Genomic DNA, 20,445 nt, shown 5'->3' on the forward strand with positions numbered 1-20,445 from the left:
CGGACGACTTGAAATCCTAGGAATACTGAATGGATGCGGAACCCAGGAGATGATGACGCGCAATCGGGGAATGAACGGTCGTTTGCCTGGAGCTGGTGAAGCAGCAGAAGAGGTCACCCACGAAATCTGCGGTGCTGGTCAGCGAGGTCGCACTTGTCGAATCACATGGGCAGGTGCAGGCGTGGCACGAGAGTGCTGCAGCACGGCGAGTGGTGGGCGCGAGAGGGCAGCGACGCGCGCTGGGTTGGCGATGCGCCGCAGGCAGCTCAGCCGCTCTGCCGCGCTTCACCTCGGGCAGGCGCGGCACCGCATCACAACAGCTGTGCTGGCGATGGCCGGCGATGAGCGACGGGCCCGCTGCGCGCAGCAGCTTCGCCGGTGGTGATGGCTGGGGCGCGGGCGGGCGACGGGAAAATCTTGACGTGGACTTACCAATGACGACGTGAAGCAGAGCCGCAATGCAGAAAGGCGAGGGACGTGCAGAGGGAAACAGGACGAAAGGACCCAACACCCGCAACGCAAAGGGAAGACGAGAGGAGAGGCCCGGTGAATAAATAGGCTTGGGGGCGGTTTTGTCGAGGTGGAGGTAGAGAGGACGGTTGCGCAGGACGGGCGAGGTGGAGGGGCATTAGAAAGGCGAATCCCGTGACCGGGCCGCTAACAGAGCGCGGCTTGCCTCGCTCGGTCTTTGGGGAGCAGTTCCATGTTTTGGCGTGTTTTCGCAGCTGGGACCGTTCGAGTCTATTGTGCATCGCGGCCTCGCGGCGGGCGCCCAACAGCCCGTAGCGGGCCTGCGTCCGGTTGCAACGCCGCCGCCAGCCCGCGCCTGCACGACATGATCTCCGGCTGCCTCCATAGGGCTGTTTCAGCAAGATGAAGACGATCGAGCGCGCGCACACGAGCGTCCCAGGGCCCGCGAAAAGTGGCGCACGGCCAGCTGGGCGATCTGGAGAGGCCGACTTCAGCACACACCGCTTGCAGCGCGCCAGCGCCGGCCGCCATCCAATCCTCAGCCAACGCTCAAGCAATGATCTCCCTCATGCCGGTCCGGAGACCCGCGGCGGCGGGCCTCTGCAAACAGCCAGGCAAATGAGACCAGTCGCATTCTTCACCCCAAGAGCCTCACCAGTGCATTGCGATGATGTCGCGCCGCTCCACCGCCCGCCACGTATCGCCCGCAACGGTTGCGACGGCCAGCGAACCGCTGCCGTGCCAGCCCGTGCCTGCTGCCCCGGCCTGTGCCTGCATGACCCCAAGCCGCGCCCGGGCGACGCGGTGACGCGACGGCAGCGCACGCCCCTCGCGAAGTGGGGGATCTGTCTTCCCGTCGTCTGTGCTGGCGGGCGAGCATGATGTGCATCACGGCGAGATCACGTTGGCGCTCGTGGCCCGGTAGGCTGCTGCATCACAGATCCATTCGTTGCTGATCCTGGAAAACTCGACATAACGTAACCGCCGCCCTCCGCCCGCCCAGCCTCCCTCACCTCAGGCCCCGCGCTCACGACGCCGCAGCCACCGCCGCCTTCGCGGGCGGGATGCCCTCGGCCGCCTTGGTCTCCGCCTCGCCGAACTCGTCGCGCCCGCTGGCAAACACCTTGTCGAAGTCGTACTCGCCCCATCGGATCTCGGGGTTCAGGCCGGCAAACTTCCACACGCCGTTGACCTTCTTGTACCAGTGGGTGTTGGTGCTGTGGGCGTGTCCCTTGACTGCGACGGTGGTACGGGTTTCGTCGGTGTACCTCTGGTGGGGCACGCGCAGCTGGTGCACTCCAATCACCTCGTCGTCAGAGATTTTCTCCCACTTGGAACCGCCGATGAAGTGCTGCGTCTTGAGCAGCGGGTCGCCAAGCACCGCTTGCGATGAGATCATGGCGACGAACTCATCCGCCGGCATGGCTTCCCAGAGCTTGTCCAGGAACGAGCGGTAGTCGATCTGTCCCACACTATCAGCACGGCGCCCGCTCACCAGGACCCAATACACTACTGACCCTCAGAGTTGGTGCGATGCACTTGCGCAGCCTTTCCCAATCCTGTGCGTCTGGTCAGTCACCGTGGCGAGAGCAGTCGGTGTGGGGTGGGGCTGACCTTGCTATCATAACTGTCCGCCCACTCAACAAGAGCGTCGCAGAGGCCCAAGTAATCTGTCGCGTCTCAGCAGGGGTTTCACAGCAGTGATTCACACTATTGGATACGGTACCCTCGAAGCTAATGTTGCCTGCAGCCATGGTGGTGATGCTCTCCTGACAAAAGATAAATGGGGGGTATTGTGCAATGCTTTGGCTGGCAGCTTGAACTGATTATTGCGGATGTGATAGGAAAGTGTCGAAGCGGTGCCTGAAACTATTCAAGTTATATGGTGTCGTTGGGCGATATGCAGGGAACGGATCCCCATGTGCATGGCGTCCGCTCGGGAATTGCGGGGGAGCCCGACATCGAGTCCGATAATTCTGGAACCCAACACAGTTTCGCTATTATTATTATTACTGTGTCTGCGCTTGCGTATGGAAGTGCTGATGCACTACTACTGCTTACCACTTGTCCGGAGGCGTTACCTCGCGCTTGTGGCCGGGGTTTTAGCGGCTGGTCCCGAAGCCATCCGTGGTGTGCAGTAGACCCAGGATCGTCTTACCTCTGCCTCTACCTCAACTAATAAGCACCCCACGATTCCTGTTGAGAAGATGTTGCCCCTTGACATTATGTGTGCTGCACGTAAGACGAGTCTAAGAATAGTATTCAGAGAGAAGAGAATAGTATGGTCCTGCAATGTTCTTGTCGAAGTTGGGTCCGGCTTGGTATCGCTGGGCTCCTCCGGGCCGGCTGTTCGGAGTAGCCCCCAACCGGCACACTCCATTCTCCACCGGGAGTCTTTCGGAGTTCAGTGAACAATGGACGCAGGGTTTAGTGCGTATCCAAGGGCTCCGTTGTCCGGCTCTAACCGTAAGTCTCCGTTCAACAATATAAAAGTTCCACGGTTATCTTGGACCCTCATCCTCCACCGGTCAGATTATAATACGTTTCCTCTTTGGAAGCCTGCAGGTAAGTAATCGTGCCTTTGGCATACGTTTGATCTCATCCAGCTCTTTGCTCAACGCAAGGACCTTTTTTTCCGAATGACTACGAGTCAGCGTAGTGTGAAAACAGTGTAGAGCTTGTAGGACGATAGCAAGGTTGGTCTTCCGCAGGGCTGTATAAAGTCCTCCTAACCCTGCGACGAACCGGCGCGCACAATCCAATTTCTCGCTACTATAGATCGGCCACAAGTCATGGCCATGATCGACTGCGCACTGGAGGACGGAGAGCTATTTTTAAATCCGCGTCGGCCATGGCCGCATTGGCATTGCCGTTTCAGAGTCGGTGAGGACGAACGCCGCATTCGTCGAGGCAGACAACTCGACGAGGTGCTGCTGTTTCCACAGCGTCGTGCAGGCTGTTCCTGAGCGTCTGCACACCATTCCTAACGCGTCCTCCCTCGCCTCGTTTGCCCGTCCGGAGGCACCTCCCTGCTCGGAACTAAGAAACCCGGCTGCCGTTGTTGACGCGTGCCAAGGCGTTAGCTTCGCAGCGCCCTCCCTCCCGCAAGCAGATCAAGCAACTCCCGTTACAGCAATTGACCCAGGAACCTGTCGCGGCAAAAAAGTTAGACAGAAAAGAAACATTCCCCAGGAAACCGTCACCAATGCTCCGCCGACTCACCATGTCGTTCTACAACAACGACAGCGGCTCCTACGAGGCCGCGCCCTCCGAGCCACCGCCATCCTACGATTCGGTCGACAAGCAGCCCGCCCCCGTCGCCGGCGGAGCGCCAGCGCCTCCACGACCTGGACAGCCGCGCGCCCCGCTGCCCCTCGAGCTCGCCGCCTTGACGAATCTGCGCGGCAAGAGAGTCATCCTGGCCTCCGGCTCTCCGCGACGGAGACAACTGCTCGCTCAGGTGCGTCGTCACACCCCCCTTCCCCTCTTCTCCCCACCACGGGAATTCGCCACATGCGACGATCTTGACAAACCGCCCTTTGCGAAACGCCATCCACGCACCGCCATGCTAACGTGAGCCCGCCCCGCTCTTACAGATCGGTCTCCGCGATCTCGAAATCATCCCGTCGGCGTTCCCCGAGGACCTGTCCAAGGACCTCGCCCCGTTCGAATATGTGCTCCAGACGGCGACGCAGAAGGCGATGACGGTGTACGAGCAGGAGATCGACAACAAGGAGAAGGGCGAGCCGGCGCTGATCATCGCCGCCGACACCGTCGTCGTCGGCCACTTTGGCGAGATCCTGGAGAAGCCGCGCTCGGAGCGGGAGCATGTCGACATGCTCAAGAGCCTGAGGGACTGCGGCGAGCACAAGGTCTTCACCGCCGTGGCTTGCATGCGGCCGCTGGAGAGTGCCAGGGACCCGGGCTACGCTATGAAGACGCATGTGGAGGACACGACGGTCAAGTTCGATAAGTCGAGTAAGTGTGGGGGAAGCGTCCATTGTGTGCAGTGGGTTGGACAGCGCTAACTTTGGGGTTATAGTCACGGACGAGCTGATCGTCGCGTACGTTAGGACAAGGGAAGGCGCCGATAAGGCTGGCGGGTACGGCATTCAGGGCATCGGCTCCATCCTGGTCGACCGGATAGAGGGCACATTTGACAATGTGGTCGGCCTGCCGCTGAGGGCTACGTTGAAGCTTATCGAAGATGTTACGAAGTCTGAGGAGGAGATGGAGGAAGAACTGGCTGAGGCTGACGTAAACATTTTGTGATGGAGCTGCGTCGGCTGGGTCTCTTTCCGACAAGGCAGTGTTGATGGTACACGCAAGATATACCCTATCTTCAAAATGGCATGGGCGACAGGGCGTTCTGGGGTTCTAACGATAGACGGTCATGTGGTTACTCAGTAGACATTGTATGGGACATTTGAATATCCAATCGATTGCCGTGACACGTACTGTGACCTATTCAAGAGAAGCCTCCCCTAAACCAAATGTGCTTTACGAACTTCCCTTACCTTGGACCGGATATCCGTCATGCTTGAAACGGCGCGATATCAAGTACTGCCCGTTCGAGATACCTGTCTACACCTGATTACAAGAGCATATTGAACCCTGCTCTGGCGATAACATACCTAGCTGTAGAAGGTTTAACGCAAGCTGATCTGTTCGTTACGGAGGAGGCCGGTGCCTAGATTAGTCCTGTCATCATATACGTACTGCTTATATTCAGCGTCTGCCTTCCAATCCAGAACAAACGCAAAAGTACTCACAGTCTAGAGTATACGAGAGTCTCAACTTAGTGCGTACTTAGAAGGAATAATGACAAACAAAAATGGAGTTCAACGGGTTTCCGCGTCCCAGTCTCTCGTGGATCATTCTAGTAAGTATGCATGATACCAACGCTTTGGGCTCGAATTGAATATTTGCATACATGGCAAAAAGCAATTATCGAGTACTGTTTCAGGTCAGCTGTCGAGCGGAGTATTGATCCGTACACAAAGAGCATCTGAAATCTACTATACATGAGCTAAGTTCTTGAACCATGTTCAAAAGAAGGTTCATGTCCAGAGTCAAATATCAGAATCAAAGGTCCCTTTTGTGTCGTGAAACAGTTCGCCGTAACAGAAGACCAAGCTCGTGGTATGTTCCAAATTGATGGTGCCACTTCACCAGATGCCAGAACGGGCACCGACACCTCGCTGCTCAGGACGAGGTCCAGTATATCGGGGGTATATTTACTTGGACGATCTGCCACGTACAGCTCACAGAAAACTTGAGTCGCTGAGTGCCCCTCAATATCCAATTGTCTGAAATTCAGCCACTCATGAAGGTCTGGAACATTAATATTCTAGATCTATCTCTCCGCGGCATGAGACGTGATCATGGACAATATCCTTAGCAGGCCTTGTCACCCCGACCTATTTAGTGGTTACACAACGGACCAGCAACAGGAACAGAAGCTCGCCATCAGTTAGCACGAACTGGTTTTAGAATGTGTCGCCTGAGCGGTCTCTGATATGGAGAAGTGGAAATCGAAAGGTAGAAACACAAACGCGAATCGGAGCAAGAGCTTTACCATCAAACTGCATAGCTAATAGAATGCAGATGACGGCCGCATCGAAGTCGACTTTGACACAAAGGCCAACCGCACCTTATCGACGCTAAACCTGCACCCTTCCACGGGCCTTCATACCTTCACTCCTCCGCCTTACACGCTTCAGAGGGGAGAAAAGAGGAGAGAGCGGTTGGAGGCTGTTGTTCCGACTGCAGCCAAAGTCGTGGCGGATTAGATACGAGCATTGAGCATGTGTAGAGGGCTATGCGCTGTAGATGTGGGCAAACGCGATCGACGATAAGTACGTGTGCCTAAACCGTAGGCCTGGAAGCGGGACCGGATAGATGCGGCCTACGTTCGGAATATTCACGTGAGCGGGGGATGGCGAGCGTCGGTGGAACTATGCACTGAGTGGTGGACAGTAGGCAGCGGTGATCGCAGAGATAGGCGGGCGGTATGCGTGTTAGAACACCAGCCCGAGGGCCTGCGCACTGGGGCGTATGGGCCATCGATGGGGGGGCCGTTGGGACGCGGTGGGCGCTGCGTGGGCGTTCGGCGCGGGCGGGCGCTGAGAAGGCTCGGCGCAGGACACGACGAGAGGGCACAGAGGGGGTAGCGGCCATTGGGCGACCGTCGAGGCCTGGAAGCGCGCTGAAACAGGCTTATCAAGGGGTGGTCCCAGAGCCTGGGCGAGCCTGCACAAGCACTCGGGGACCCCTGTGGAATAGGCCGGCAGAAGCAAAGTGCGGACGAGCCTGTTTGGCGCGCAGGGCCGTCTCAACGGAGGCTGCACGCGGAGTGCGTGCCGCGCAGGGCGTGCGCAGCCTCTGCAAAGACGGATGCGTGCGAGGAACAGCGGGCCCAGGGCCTGCAGAGCGCGGCAAGAAAAGATGGAGCTGAAAAGGCCACGGCTCGGTGGTGCGCTGCAATGTAGAGTGCACTGCAGCTGGGGCACGGGAGGCGAAAACGACAGCTCGCAGCGGGCTGTGTCGTGGGCTGGAGGGGCCTGTTGCAGTGGGGGGTAGCCTGCTGACCGACAACCGCCGGGCCTCATAAGTGGCCTAGCCGCCCGTTGCTCGCGTCGTCGCTCCCACACCTTCCACCTCTGACGAATTTTTACCCATCCATCCATTTCGCCACCGCCAACGCGTCTTCATCGCCATGGGTCGCCCGCGCAAAGAAGACAAGCAGCAGAAGGAGACTGCTGAGCTGATGATCAGTGTGGAGGACTTCGCCAGGACGCGCGATTCGGTAAGTCGCGCTTTGTTTTGCTACGCGCGCCGTCCGCCCACGCGCCACCCTCAAGCCGCCTCACCCTCATGCGCCGCGCGCCGCCATTGAAGATGGTTTCCCTGATGCTTGCTCTCCGTTCTTCCTGTAGCGCATTCATGCTCCCTCCATGTCCGCTAGCGCATTCCTGCCACCGGCCCAGGCGCGTCAAGTGCGCGCCGGCCTGGGCGACATGTCACGCCAGCTGCGCGAGCTCATCAGCTCCATTCCACTCGTTCTTGCGCAATTGAGACTGTATCCTGACCCGCAATTCTTCGTCCAGGTCGTCACCGGCTTGACCACCCTGCAGACTGCCGTCAGCGACCTCCTCCGTTCATATCTCAAGCACACCAACTCTGTGCTTGGCTCAACGCCCTACCGCCTTGACACCTTTGGCATCTCGAATCCTCTGAACAACAATGAGATCCTCGCCGGTGCTCTGCGCGACTCGCCTCCTGCCGCCGCCGGTCCGGCCACTACCGCCGCTCCTCAGCCCATTGCCGCTCCAGTTGCTGCTCCCGCAGCTCCCGCAGAGGAGGAGCCGGTGAAGAAGGGCAGGAAGCCCAAGAAGGAAAAGAAGGAAAAGGACCCCAACGAGCCCAAGCGTCCATTGACCATGTACTTCCTGTACTCCGCCCAGGCGCGCCCCATTGTCAAGGAGGACCTGGGCCCGACTGTCACTCCTGGCGCGGTTGAGGAGGAGATCAAGAAGCGCTGGAGGGAGCTTGGCGACGAGGAGAAAAAGGTCAGTCACGATCGAACTCACATGCATTTCTTGCGCTGACCATCATCCCAGGCTTGGCAGGAAGTTTACAACAAGAACCGCGACGAGTACCTCAAGAAGATTGCCGAGTACAAGGCTAACAAGGGCGAGGCGGAAGCTGCTAAGAGCCTCGCTGATGCCGCGGAGGCCGCGGAGGCCGACGTCGAGATGGCCGAGGGCGCCGCTACTGCTGCTGGTGCTACCGCTGAGGAGTCTTCCGCATCCGAGGACGAGAGCAGCGACAAGGAGGCCAGCCCGAAGGCTCCTACCCCTCCGGTTGAGAACAAGACTCCCAAGCCCAAGCGCCGCAAGACGGGTAAGGAGAACGGCGTGGTTGCGGCCTCGTCCGCTGCCGCTCCGGCCCACACGGCGAGCCCCATCCCTCTTCCCTCTCACCCCAAGAACGCTGTTGAGAGCACTCCGGCCAAGCCGGCCAACACGAGGAAGGCGGCAGCCAAGAAGGAGGAGGCTCCCAAGGAGACGGTCGAGGAGCCTGCCAAGAGGAAGCGCGGCAGGAAGTCCAAGGGCGCCGAGGAGGTTGCCGCCGCCGCCGCTGCTGAGCCTGCTCCCGAGCCGGAGAAGAAGAACAAGCGCAAGCGCAAGAGCGAGGTTGCCACCGCCTGATTGATTTCAAGCATCTAACGTTATGCCTCTGCAACGTTGTCTTGCTTATTGCTGCTGCTTCACTAGCGACTAAAATGGGGGTTCCGGGAGTGTAAGGCGATCTCAGGGCTGCTCTCTCGAAAGAAAAACTGAAGATGAGATACAGATATTTCTGTGTGTGTCTTTCTGAGAGTGGACGGGGTTCATACTTTCGGTCAACGGTCTTTCTGTAAGGTGGTGTTTTGCTTAACGGGGTTTTCTCTCTCTTTCTCTTGTTCCCTTTCTTCTGGCTTCGTGGGTATGGGGGTTTATCTTCTACTCTCTTTCTTCTTGGCTGGCTGGATCGGGGCACGGGGAATGTATGGTTATGCTTATGCTGTTCACAGTGTTGCAGATGATCATGGCGCTCCGCGTGAGCTATGAAGAGAACGAACTATGATTTATTTCCTGCCTTTGACCGTCGTGTCTGCGTGCCTTGATGTTGGCTGGTTGTCTACGACGTTGAGTTGTGCCGTTGAGCACGTTTTACGGGACTACTAGCAAACAGGAGATGTCCGCATTTCCAAGCGTTCGACTGGATCGACGTGTCTACGATTCTTTGGTAACTTTGGCCGTTATTTTCTTTTTCGCCGCAGGTGGCACCGGGGTGACAAAAGAAATTACCCACCTGCATCTACCTGACACACGGAGTCCGCATCAGAATATTCATTTACGTATGGAGTTGAATACGTAAATGAAAGTTCTGAATTCGCGTATTTCCCTCCAGATCTTGTATTCAACTACCCATCCCATATAGAACCTTTCTATGAGGTAGATGCGGGTGGGCAATTTCTTTTGTCGCCCGCAGTGGTGGGGGCAGCTCTTGTTTGAAGATCTGGTTATATCAATCTCTTCTCAATTCTGCAACGGAGAGTAGGACGGCACTGGATGGGCACACGAACACGACAGTAAATTCGTCAATATATCGCAGGCTGCTCATGAGCCGTCACTTCAGCATCACAGCGTCCCTTCAAATCCAAACAGCTCTCTCATTCAATCGACCAGCTAGCTAGCCAGCCAGCCACCCAATCACTCCTTCCCCACCCCCTGCGTCTCCCCAATCCTAAACACATACTTGAGCGCGCTCGCCTTGCCCGCCTTGAGATTCCTCAGCCCCTCCCCCACCCCGCCCAGCCCGCCCGCCACCACCTCGTGCGGATGCGGCTTGAACTTCCCTTCCGCGATCTGCCGGAACAGCCAGCGGAAATACACGTACCCGACGTCCTTGCGCGCGCCGTGCACATCGCCCACCATCGACCACTCGGTGGCGCGGTACGTGTCCGGGTACGCGAAGCCCGCAGGCGCGAACTGGTCGATCGGCAGCACGTTGGTGACGGAGGCGGTGGAACCGAGGACCGCGACGAGGACTTCGTGCGAGCCTTTTTCCGACACGGCGTCGAAGGCGTGGAGGAGGGGTGGGTGGCCCGCCAAGGCGGCTTTGATGCTGGAGATGAGGGACTCGCTGCCTTTGCGGTAGTCGACGACGGTGTCGCCTTCGGACTTGTCGAGGAGGGTTTCGACGTAGGGGATGCCGTTACCGGCGACGGCGATGATGCTGGGTGGGGGTTAGTGGGCGGCTGGGTCTTTGGTGGCTCTCTCTGTTGGGGGGTGGTAAAGGAGGAGAGTGAGGCACAGAAGGGGGGTTTTTGACTTACGGATGAATGTTGGAGAGGCGGGCCAGCTTGATGGCGTAGGCGCCGACGGCGGAGGCGGCGCCGTAGACGAGGAAGGGCAGCTTTTCGCCGTCCGGGAGGGGCTTCCATGGCTCCGGCAGCGAGAGGCGGACGTAGTTGCCGATGACGGCGGTGAGGGCGGCCAGGGGGATGGTTGCGGCCTCTGCGAGGGGAGAGTCAGTCAGCCGTCCGGTTTGGCTCAAAGGATTTACGGCGACGGGAGTGGAGGCCTACCTTCAAAGCTCAGGTTCTCCGGGATGTGAGAGGTGGTGTGCTGCCAGGCCACCGCGTACTCGGCGAAGCTTCCGTGAGGGGTCTGCATTTCGTGGAAGGCGGTGACGCGGTCCCCGGGCTTGAATTCGTAGACGCCGGCGCCGATGCTGTGGACGATGCCGGCAATGTCGTCTCCAGTGTTGCCCCCTTGGCCGGTCCAGATAGGAACCTTCCTGTATGGTCATGTTAGCTTGTGAGATCAGAGAGATGGGCATGGTGTCGGGTTCTCACCAGTCCTTGGGATTGGAACCGCTCTATTTTCGATGCATCAGCAGCTGCGCGTAGACAGATGGTTTGATCTGTTACTCACAACGACTACTTTGATCACCACCTGGTCTGGGCCGGGAGTGGGGATGGGAGAGTCGACGATTTCGACCTGTGGGTAGTCAGTACCTAAAGTTGGGTTGAAGACCGTGGTGGCATACATTTTCAGCATCGGTGACGAGGACTTCCTTCATTGTGACTGACTGTAGGATGTTGAGCTTGAAGTAGGGCAGATGGGAGATGTTGGATTAATGGGGGTTCGACGGAAGCCGAGCTTAGCTTTATAGCCCGACGTAATGGAGGGAGAGGCAGTTGGTCTCAGGTGTTTTACAAAGCAAAGGCAACCACGACATCGACGTAGTCCACGGATCGCGGTTCCTCCCGAGGCCGAAACGCATGCAAGCATGGCGGAGGTGCTCAATTGCTAACTCCGTGTCTCTGGTGACCCGCTTACCTCATAGTCGATGGGAGCTATGGCCACGGCGGCCCGGCAGTTGCTACTAGGTAGCCGTCCCGTTTTGAGAGCTTCGGCCCGCGGTGGCGCTGCCCGGGAGTCCGGGGCGTTCAGTGACGACGTTGTCTCAATCTTTGAGCATGCCTATCGACAACATAAGAGATAGTGTCTAGTAGTAAGAGATGCAAGCTGCTAGTAGTTCGCGGGGCAGCGATTGATTTAAAGCTGATGGCGACCTTGCCATGATGCCTGTTTCTTGCAACCGATCGAACAGAACATATTTGAGCATGAAAAGAGCTTGCTGTGCTTGTGTAGGGGTCAATGTGCCGTCCTGTGCGGGCGTCAAGGGACCCCAACTTCTCCCCAATCTTGACCTCTCCCCCCTGAGCACCTCAGACCTCATCTAGCGGAGCATTGTCCATGGCCACTGTCACCCGTTTCTCTTCCGACGCTTTGCAGTCCATTATCTTTGGCGTTGTTCTTCCATGGGAGCGACCACATTCCGAGCCAGAGAAGACCCCTGTGCGACTGCAACAGAAGATGAACTGAGCAGCGATGGCTACGAGATTCCCATCATTAGCTCCTCCATGCAACAGAAGCCTCGGTCCTCATCCTGGATTTCTAAACAGAGGATGGTACTTACTCGCTAAGCCGACGCTATCCAATCCTCATTCTGGATTTCTAGAAGAGTATGGTACTTACTCGCGAAGCCGACGCCATCCAAACCTTATCTTGGATTTGTAAGAAGAGAATGGTACTTACTCGCTAAGCCGAGGTCATCTAATCCTTATTTTAGATTTATAAGCAGAAGATGGTACTTACTCGCTAAGCCAACGCCATCCAGTTCTTACGCGATAAGTTACTTACTGACTTTATTGGCTACCACAATAGCTTCCCTAGGTATTTAGTATTGGGCACAACGCTTCTGGGACTCGTCCAAATGCGATACAGGATATATTTTTAATTTGCGAAGGCTCTTTCAACAACCACCAAGCAGAACAGGTTGATTGGTCTCCCAGCAGCTCAACAACTGAGTTCTACTGGCCGCATGGCCCAATGGCAAGGCGCTTGACTACGAATCAAGAGATTCCAGGTTCGACCCCTGGTGTGGTCATATTCTTTTGCTACCTGTTGGTTGGTCTGTCTTTGGGACCGGGGTGGTGAGTGGGATGGTGAAGAATTTTTTACTCTTTTTCCACGATAACATCGGCGATGTTCGGTGTTTGAACTCATGAACTGGATGGATTACTCCTCGTAGGGTCCGAGGGCAGAGGGCTATCTACGTGGCACTACCAGTATATACGCTAAACCCTTTCGGGACATATTCCGCATTCGTCTATTTACCGTGTGCTGTCGAACTCAAACATTCGGCCCGCATTGATTGCTGTGCCATCGAACATCTACATAACAAGCGATAAAAGATATAGTCCTCTTTCTATGTAGATGGGTAGTTGAATCTTTTATCTAGATAAATGTTTATATATTTAAAGCTTGCAGATGCGAACGGGCCGAGACCTCTGTTCTCTACCGAGGACGCGACAGTCTTCCTACGTAGGTACTCGAAGCACTGCCCGTACGTAAATGGTAGTCGTATTCTTTTGCCCACCTATTGGTTGGTCTTTCTTTTTTGGCACCGGAGGTGGAATAGGAGAGTCGCATTTTTCTTTTTTGCGTACCGAAGTGTCGGTGTAAACATTATCCTTTTTGCTCTCAAATGCTCTATTGCTGCTTCAAGCAAGTTAGATGCGGTTTCTCTTTTGCGGGAGGATCAGGATCGCTAAAGTTCAATTTGGGTGGGGTCACGACAGGCCACTATTTACGACGCGTCGGGCTGTGTTGACATTTTGCCGAGCGCGGGACATGGCCAACCCCTCCACCACAAACAACCATGTCTCGTCCCAGCAGCATGGCGCAGAGCAGCGCAATGGCTCAGCGCAACCTTACCTTGACCGAGGAGCTGGAGAAACTGGAGCAATCCATCACCCTGACGCTGCAAGGTGCCCACCCTGCTGCCGCGCCGTGTTGCGGCGTGCGCTGACTCTGCCCAGAGATCGACCACAACTTCAGCCGCGCCCATCGCATAGTCACCGGGAGCATTCTGCCCGTGGTTGAGCAGTACGCGAAACATTCCGAGGCCGTGTGGGAGGGTTCCAAGTTCTGGAAGCAGTTCTTCGAGGCCAGCGCCAATGTCTCGCTGTCGGGCTATGAGGAGCCCGCCGCCGCGGACGACACCACCATGCAGCCCGATGATCCGACACATGCGTCAACCGCGTACGACGACAGTCCTTCGATCCGCCCCGATAACACGCTTCATTCCGCCGCCGGTCGCCCGAGCCAATTCGACGACGACGACGAAGGGCTTGAAGACTCGCTACTCTCTTCGCCGTCCATGGCCAAGACGCCCCGCAACCCTCCCAGATCCTCCTTCACCGACGATTACCCTTCCCCATACGAGGCGCTGAAGCGTGAGCTACGAGGCGACAAAAGGGAAGGCGCCGGCCACGGTGAAGACGACATGTCGTCGGAGGCGAGCGGTTTGCCCGAAGAGGGCACTTATCTCGGCGCCCCTACAACACCCGGCAAGGTCTCGCAATCCACTCTGCCCGACATGTCCATGACGCCCGAGTCCTCCCCATTCGCGCCTGGTTCGGCCGACCAGCACACGCGCCACACGCGCCACAATTCCAACAACGACCCTCTCCTCCACCACATGCTCGACAAGACGTACCGAATCGCCGCTACGCCGCACACGGCGCAGAAGAAGATGCGCTCTGGTGCTGCTGGCGCCGGTGCCGCAACTCCCGGGACCGCCAATCGCACCAGACGACGGCTGGCATTCGACTCCTCGCCCATGTCGTCTCCGGAAGCCCCCGCCCCGCAGCTGCGGGCCGACATCTTCTCTCCCGTCAAGACGCCACGGACGCCGGGTGTCAGTGTCTACCAACAACAACGCCAAACGCCCGGCAAGAGCGGTGGTGGCGAGCTGGGCACCGCCAGCAAGTTCACAGGCGGCGGCGGCGCCAAGAGCGCCGGGGACTTCATCACGTGGGACAGCGACAGCGAGGGCGAGACCGAGTTTAGTCCTCCGAAGACGATGCAGTTCCACGTGCCTCAGAGCCGCCTCATGCAAACCCCTGCGCGCGAGGCGAGCAGGAAGATCGTCGAGGACCTGCTGTTGACGGCGGGCGGGGGAGAGTTGACGGATTCGAACATGACGGAGGATAGCCCGAGCATTGTGCAGAGGAGAATGGACCTCGATGACAGTTTCTAGTCTCAAGAGGACTTGTTCTTTGAAAGCTTGGGTGTTGTGGGATTTCATTGCGTTACACTGATACCCGGCAGTACATGGGAATACTGGTCATTGCCTACATTTGCGAAAATGGGAGACACAAATTGAACAACGAGCCATGCAAGAGCTACTCAAGCCGGAAATTCGTAGAAATCTTTTGCGATTCGAGGCCATACAAAAAGCGTGTAGATTCTTATCTATCCGCACCATGCAGGAAAAAACAAAAACGTGATGACGTATTAAGCCATGCCCTGGTCGCCTCAGAACGTGACTTTGATGATAATCCTTCTACTCTGACAGATCGAGACCACCCACCAACCATTCGTTAGCCGATTCTGAGATGGACATATTCTATGCCAAACAAATACAAAACATGATCCATCGACGAACTAGAGACCGCATCTAAAGTAGTACATTTTTACAACTTCGCCTTGGGTGCCTCCAGAGAAGGAAGCATAAGGTCCCTGATGTCGCCAGCGGCCTCGTTGAGGTAGAAGGACATGCGCTCCGAGCCCAAGTTCTTGGAAACAACGTTGAACTGGATGCTGTTCTCGTTGATCATGTAGGCGATTCCCCAGCCATCGTCGACGACCTGGCTCCAGCCGTAGCCATTGAAATACTCGGAGCTGAGCTGAGAGCTGGAAATGAACCAGTGCGACGAGTAGGCAAAGGTCGGGTCGTTGTAGATGGACGGCACGTCCTCACCGGGCTGCAGGCACTTCTTCAAGCCAAACAGGTGACGATCAACACCGCGGCCATCGCTGGCATCGGTAATGTACTTGACGTGCGCGTCGAGAGCGGCACGGAAGAGCTCGCGGCACTTCTCAGGCGAAACCGAGTGATCGGCCATGGCCGAGCAGAAGGCCACACTCTCATCCGACACGGTGCGGCAGGTCTCAGTGCGGCCTTGCTGGAAGCGACGCGTAGCGGCGGATTCGTAGGTTGGCCTGTTCTTGCCGTAGAACTTGTGATAGGCAAGTTGGATGAGCATCTGCACGTATGCGTCTGGCGAGCACTTGAACTTCTTGATCAGTCCTTTACCATAACCCTGGTACGCCTGCACACGGAGCTCATGCGCGCCGATTTGGCCATCAAAGTGCTTCTGCGCGTCGCTGATGTCCTGCTGCAGGCGAGTGTTGAGCTTGAAGCCGAGAGGGACGGGCTCGGGCAAGTTGGAGCGAACAGATGGGTCGTCGAAGGGCAGCGCGTTCGTAGTAATGAGCATGTTGATGTGGTCGTTCAGGCGATGCGTGGGCGTGCCATCCATCATGCTGTGTTCACCCATGAAGCCAGAAGTGCCGTTCTCATTGACAATGAACTGAAGCGGTTTGTCGAACCAGCGGTTGGAACCATCGCCGTGCCAGTATTGACGCGCGCGCTCCTCGAGGGTTACAGGCGAGGCGTCGTCAAGGCAAACAACGAAAGCGGCGGACTCAATGGTCTTGAGAACACCTTCGTTGGAAGGGTGTGCGGCAATGAGACGCTCGCGGACCTAACCTGGTTAGTTTTGTCTAGTCGATGTGTTGCTGGAATCCAACATACCTCAGCCCACACATCCCGGTTCTGGCTGGTGTAGAGGCCGACAGCGGGCGCTTTCTCGGCCTTCTCGTATATTCTCTTGAACGTCTGCTCCAGCTCGGCGGTGGTGAGCTGCCTACCGTCGACCTCGTGATCGACCTTGAAGAATTGATTCTTGCGGACAACGACGATATGCTTGTTCTGGGCGTGATCGTACTTCTGAGCGTAGTCGGCGGGCTTTGCGGGGATCCGGCTGCAGTTGAACATGTACTCGTAGCTGGACATGGCGATGGGCAGCTTCTTCATGTACTCGGGCTCCAGCTCCTTGGTATCAACGAGCCTCTTGAACTCAAGCACGGCGGTCGTGATGGCAGCGGCACGCTTCGAAGGATCCCGGCGCTTGCGGTCGTCGCGATGGGAATAGAAGTAGCTCACGTACGGCACAACGGGGTCCCGGTAAGCCAGATAGGCGGCATCGTTCCACCACTCGTATATCCAGTTCTTGACGTTCGAGTCCTCGCGCCTGGCAACCAAACGTTTTTGGAGTGTTTCACCCACGCCACCAGGCTGGACGAAATCCTCAACAGCCTTCTTTGTGTCCTCGTACTCGGTGGTGTTGAGCAAGGGGTGTACGGATTTCAAGTACCGCTTTGCGGTCTCGTCGAGGGTAGGAACAGGCAAGCGCGGCAAAGACTCCTCGAAGCGGAGCATGCGGCCTTTGCTGATATCCTCCCTGTAGCCTATGCGAGCCATGCCGTGAGCAAGAGGTTATGAGGGAGCACGAAAGGACGAGTGGGCATACCAGCAGGCAAGGAGGACTGCTTCCGCGCGGGAGCCATGGGCACGAACTGCGGCGCGGGGTTAGCGAGCTCGCGGTTGCACGGCAGCGGGGAGCAAGCCGGGGCGAGGGAGTACCTTGCTAAGAGACGGTGTCGCGGGCTTAATCTGCGAGCGGAGGAGGGATGCAGAGGCGCGAGACCGGCTCAGTGCATTCAACATGCCTCTTGGGTTAGGGGACTTGGGCTGGGTGGCAGGCAGGGGGATGGCAAGACAAGAGGCACCAGGTGCGAATATTTACCTCTGAGCGTCTACTTCCTCGGTCGGCGGGAACTGGCAAAGCTGGCCGTTCGGGGATCGGCGGGGAGCTGTTGCGCGTTGGACCTGGGGCAGGAGCCGAGGTCCAGGTCGGTTCGTCTGATTGGCCGAGGCTGGCACGCGCACACGGTTTGCCAGCTGCTGCGCTGCCTGCAACGCTTCCTTGACGACTAGTCGCCTACTAGCCAGCACTCTGAGGCTCGGAGCAATGGCCACCAGCCTATATTTACCTCTTGGTGTTGCTATCTACGACGGGCTTCCCCAGACCGGGGCCCCGACATGTGAAGGGGTGACGCAACGCCCGGGCGGCCCGTGCTCCCAGCCCATCTGATAAGAACACAAGACACCACGGGAAGAAGACCACAAACTACGGCCGTAATCATCCAGGCCACGCGCCCCCTTCTCAGCCAGTCTTGCGGCTCTCCGCATTCTGCACCTGGGCACGCACCCACTCCGCGTGGGCCGTCGGCTTCCGCCCGATCAGCCATTCGAGCACGTTCGGGTTGCCCTTGAGGCCGTGGTAGTTGTAGAACAGGATCATCCGCTGCGCAATGTCCCGCGTTCGGGGATGGGCTTTGTCCGCACCACCAAACAGCATGGTTAGGAGGGCATCGGCAGCTTCGGTCACCGGCCTCGTTTCAACTCGTACGTTCTTGCCGATTGCCTGGCCCACCGTCTGGATGACCTCGTCGTAAGAAATCGCCCGAGTGGAGCTGAGCGGATACTGCGCCAGGTAGTGCTTATCCCTCTCCTCAATCACTGTTGCTGCAGCCTCGGCCAAGTCCTGCAGCGCAATGAAGGAGAAGGGTATGCTTGTATTCCAGTTGGCTCGGTACACCGGCTCCGGCTGCGACAGCAGCTGCGCCACGGGGAAATTGTCCATGAAGTGAGTGGGCTGGAGGATTGTGTAGTTCAGACCCGACTCCATGAGATACTCCTCGACGTAGCGTTTGCAGTCGTGGTTCATCATCTTGCGCAGCTGCGTGTTAAGCACGGATGAGTATACAAAGTGCTTGAACGTGCCATGCCTGGCCTCTTCGACAGCTGCATCGATCATGAAATAGCCCATCTCCGTCTCGTGCGGGTGGAACGAGGGCCCGATGTGGCAGACGGTGGCCACTCCGGCCATGATGCGTCGAGCCTCGTCGACATTCTCCAGGCTGGCCCGAGTGACGTCGGCGCCGGGGTACTGTTGCTTCAGGCGCTGCTCTGACGAGGGCGAATTAACGACAAGGCGGAGGCGCTTCCACTTGTTGTGCAGCAGAGCAAGAAGACGCGACGCCTGCTTCCCAGACGCGCAGGTAATCAAGAGAAGGTCGTTCTCGTGGTCCACGGTCATGGCGATGCGGGGAAAGGGACGGTTTGATGGGACGCAGCGCGCAACGGCAGGAGCAACGCGCCTTTTCAAGACACGGGTCGGGTTGGAGACGTCATGATTGCTGCAGCGTGAGACGCACCCGCGTCAGCTCCAGACGCAGCCATGGAGGCGGGACTCTGGCGATGTTCGGCTCGTACAGCATTGCTTCTGTGGGCGCACTCGAAGCGCCGCATGGCCGGATTGGGGTCGGAAACGACCGGACAACAGCGTCACCTCGTCGCGCAGGAGCAGGGCCTTGTGGCCTGGCAGCCGGGGTGGTCTGGGGCAAGGAAGGAGCATACCGGGCACTACCCAGCGGCCAGCCGGATGTCCCGAGAATTGTGCGGCGCCAAGCTGGGCGCAAGCTTTCCGTGCCGACACGCCAACAGAACTTCCTCACACCCGTCGTCTCCATCCACCCACCCACTCTCTCCATCGCGCTCTCCCGCCTCCACCTCCCACCCGCATCCATCAACATGTTCGCTGCTCGTCAGGTCTTCGGCGCCGCCCAGCGGAGGGCCTTCTCCATCTCCGCCAGGCAGGTACGCAAGCTCCAAAATGCTTCGCCGCGCCCTCGTCCGCGCCGCCCGCGTCCCGCATCCATTGCTGACGTCCTTGTTGTAGAACTCCAAGGTCACCGTCCTCGGCGCTGCCGGCGGCATTGGCCAGCCTCTGTCGCTGCTGCTCAAGCTCAACCCGCGCGTCTCTGAGCTGGCGCTGTACGACATCCGCGGCGGTCCCGGTACGTACCGCATCCTCTGCCGACGACCTGCCTTCTGCTAACGCCCTGCTGCAGGTGTTGCTGCCGACGTCGGCCACATCAACACCAAGAGCAATGTATGTCGCTGCCCGTATTTCCTCTGCCATTGAGCCCGCCGCTCACCCATATTTCAGGTCAAGGGCTACGACCCTACTCCCTCCGGCCTCCGCGAGTGCCTTGAGGGCTCTGAGATCGTCCTCATCCCCGCTGGTGTCCCCCGCAAGCCTGGCATGACCCGTGATGGTCTGGATAATCTCTCTCAACAATCACTGATCGTAGCCGTACTGATCGACTACAGACCTCTTCAACACCAACGCCTCCATTGTCCGTGACCTCGCCAAGGCCACCGCCGACGCCGCCCCCAACGCCAACGTCCTGATCATCTCTAACCCGGTATGCCTCTTGCGACCCCCTCTTCTGATCTCATCTGTTGACCCAGGACCAGGTTAACTCCACCGTCCCCATTACCGCCGAGGTTTTCAAGTCCAAGGGCGTGTACAACCCCAAGCGCCTCTTCGGTGTCACTACCCTCGATGTCGTCCGTGCCTCGCGCTTCATCTCGCAGCTGAAGGGCTCCGACCCGGCCAACGAGAACATCACCGTCATTGGCGGCCACTCGGGTGCTACCATCGTCCCTCTGCTTTCCCAGTCCGGCCACAAGCTCGAGGGCGCGGAGCTCGACGAGTACGTCAGGCGCGTCCAGTTCGGCGGTGACGAGGTTGTCCAGGCCAAGAGCGGTGCTGGTTCCGCCACTCTGTCCATGGCCATGGCTGGTGCCCGTTTCGCCGAGTCTCTGCTCCGCGCTGCCCAGGGTGAGAAGGGCGTCATCGAGCCTACCTTCGTCGACAGCCCGCTTTACAAGGACCAGGGTTGTGACTTCTTTGCCTCCAACGTTGAGCTCGGCCCCAACGGTGTTGAGAAGATCCTTCCCATTGGTGACGTCACCGCCTACGAGCAGAAGCTCCTCGAGGTCTGCGTCCAGGACCTGGCCAAGAACATCAAGAAGGGTGTCGAGTTCGCCAAGCAGAACCCTTAGATGACTTTACGACAGGATGGAAAA

At 57.9% G+C, this 20,445-nt stretch overlaps 8 protein-coding genes and 1 non-coding gene across 9 annotated transcripts; 5 read left to right on the forward strand and 4 right to left on the reverse strand.

Moving 5' to 3' along the window:
* Positions 1 to 1,498: 1,498 nt before the first annotated feature.
* Positions 1,499 to 2,225, reverse strand: SLS55_000339 (uncharacterized protein; the record flags this gene model as incomplete). The annotated part of the gene is made up of 4 exons (XM_066771851.1): positions 1,499 to 1,933; positions 1,989 to 2,030; positions 2,086 to 2,141; positions 2,198 to 2,225. The coding sequence occupies 4 exons, from the start codon at positions 2,223 to 2,225 to the stop codon at positions 1,499 to 1,501; spliced, it is 561 nt and encodes a 186-aa protein (XP_066637130.1).
* A 1,469-nt stretch (positions 2,226 to 3,694) lies between these two features.
* SLS55_000340 (uncharacterized protein) lies at positions 3,695 to 4,743 on the forward strand (the record flags this gene model as incomplete). The annotated part of the gene is made up of 3 exons (XM_066771852.1): positions 3,695 to 3,931; positions 4,068 to 4,449; positions 4,514 to 4,743. The coding sequence occupies 3 exons, from the start codon at positions 3,695 to 3,697 to the stop codon at positions 4,741 to 4,743; spliced, it is 849 nt and encodes a 282-aa protein (XP_066637131.1).
* Positions 4,744 to 7,189: 2,446 nt separating this feature from the next.
* On the forward strand, positions 7,190 to 8,684 carry HMO1 (high mobility group protein; the record flags this gene model as incomplete). The annotated part of the gene is made up of 3 exons (XM_066771853.1): positions 7,190 to 7,279; positions 7,581 to 8,042; positions 8,094 to 8,684. 3 exons carry the CDS (start codon positions 7,190 to 7,192, stop codon positions 8,682 to 8,684), a joined length of 1,143 nt encoding a protein of 380 aa, XP_066637132.1.
* Positions 8,685 to 9,731: 1,047 nt separating this feature from the next.
* On the reverse strand, positions 9,732 to 11,106 carry SLS55_000342 (uncharacterized protein; the record flags this gene model as incomplete). Its single annotated transcript, XM_066771854.1, has 6 exons — positions 9,732 to 10,257; positions 10,358 to 10,538; positions 10,610 to 10,821; positions 10,880 to 10,902; positions 10,959 to 11,024; positions 11,074 to 11,106. The coding sequence occupies 6 exons, from the start codon at positions 11,104 to 11,106 to the stop codon at positions 9,732 to 9,734; spliced, it is 1,041 nt and encodes a 346-aa protein (XP_066637133.1).
* Positions 11,107 to 12,408: 1,302 nt separating this feature from the next.
* SLS55_000343 lies at positions 12,409 to 12,480 on the forward strand. The gene has a single exon. It is a non-coding gene; the product is annotated as a tRNA-Arg (tRNA).
* A 774-nt stretch (positions 12,481 to 13,254) lies between these two features.
* ASK1 (DASH complex subunit ask1) lies at positions 13,255 to 14,637 on the forward strand (the record flags this gene model as incomplete). Its single annotated transcript, XM_066771855.1, has 2 exons — positions 13,255 to 13,363; positions 13,415 to 14,637. The coding sequence occupies 2 exons, from the start codon at positions 13,255 to 13,257 to the stop codon at positions 14,635 to 14,637; spliced, it is 1,332 nt and encodes a 443-aa protein (XP_066637134.1).
* A 436-nt stretch (positions 14,638 to 15,073) lies between these two features.
* Positions 15,074 to 16,926, reverse strand: CAT2 (Carnitine O-acetyltransferase mitochondrial; the record flags this gene model as incomplete). The annotated part of the gene is made up of 2 exons (XM_066771856.1): positions 15,074 to 16,147; positions 16,198 to 16,926. 2 exons carry the CDS (start codon positions 16,924 to 16,926, stop codon positions 15,074 to 15,076), a joined length of 1,803 nt encoding a protein of 600 aa, XP_066637135.1.
* Positions 16,927 to 17,671: 745 nt separating this feature from the next.
* On the reverse strand, positions 17,672 to 18,607 carry SLS55_000346 (uncharacterized protein; the record flags this gene model as incomplete). Its single annotated transcript, XM_066771857.1, has 1 exon — positions 17,672 to 18,607. The coding sequence occupies one exon, from the start codon at positions 18,605 to 18,607 to the stop codon at positions 17,672 to 17,674; it is 936 nt and encodes a 311-aa protein (XP_066637136.1).
* Positions 18,608 to 19,101: 494 nt separating this feature from the next.
* On the forward strand, positions 19,102 to 20,421 carry MDH1 (Malate dehydrogenase, cytoplasmic; the record flags this gene model as incomplete). The annotated part of the gene is made up of 6 exons (XM_066771858.1): positions 19,102 to 19,167; positions 19,250 to 19,367; positions 19,422 to 19,462; positions 19,520 to 19,628; positions 19,684 to 19,778; positions 19,831 to 20,421. 6 exons carry the CDS (start codon positions 19,102 to 19,104, stop codon positions 20,419 to 20,421), a joined length of 1,020 nt encoding a protein of 339 aa, XP_066637137.1.
* Positions 20,422 to 20,445: the final 24 nt, after the last annotated feature.

Source organism: Diplodia seriata, assembly GCF_021436955.1.
Source record: "Diplodia seriata strain FDS-637 chromosome Unknown scaffold_1, whole genome shotgun sequence".
Lineage (NCBI taxonomy): Eukaryota > Fungi > Ascomycota > Dothideomycetes > Botryosphaeriales > Botryosphaeriaceae > Diplodia > Diplodia seriata.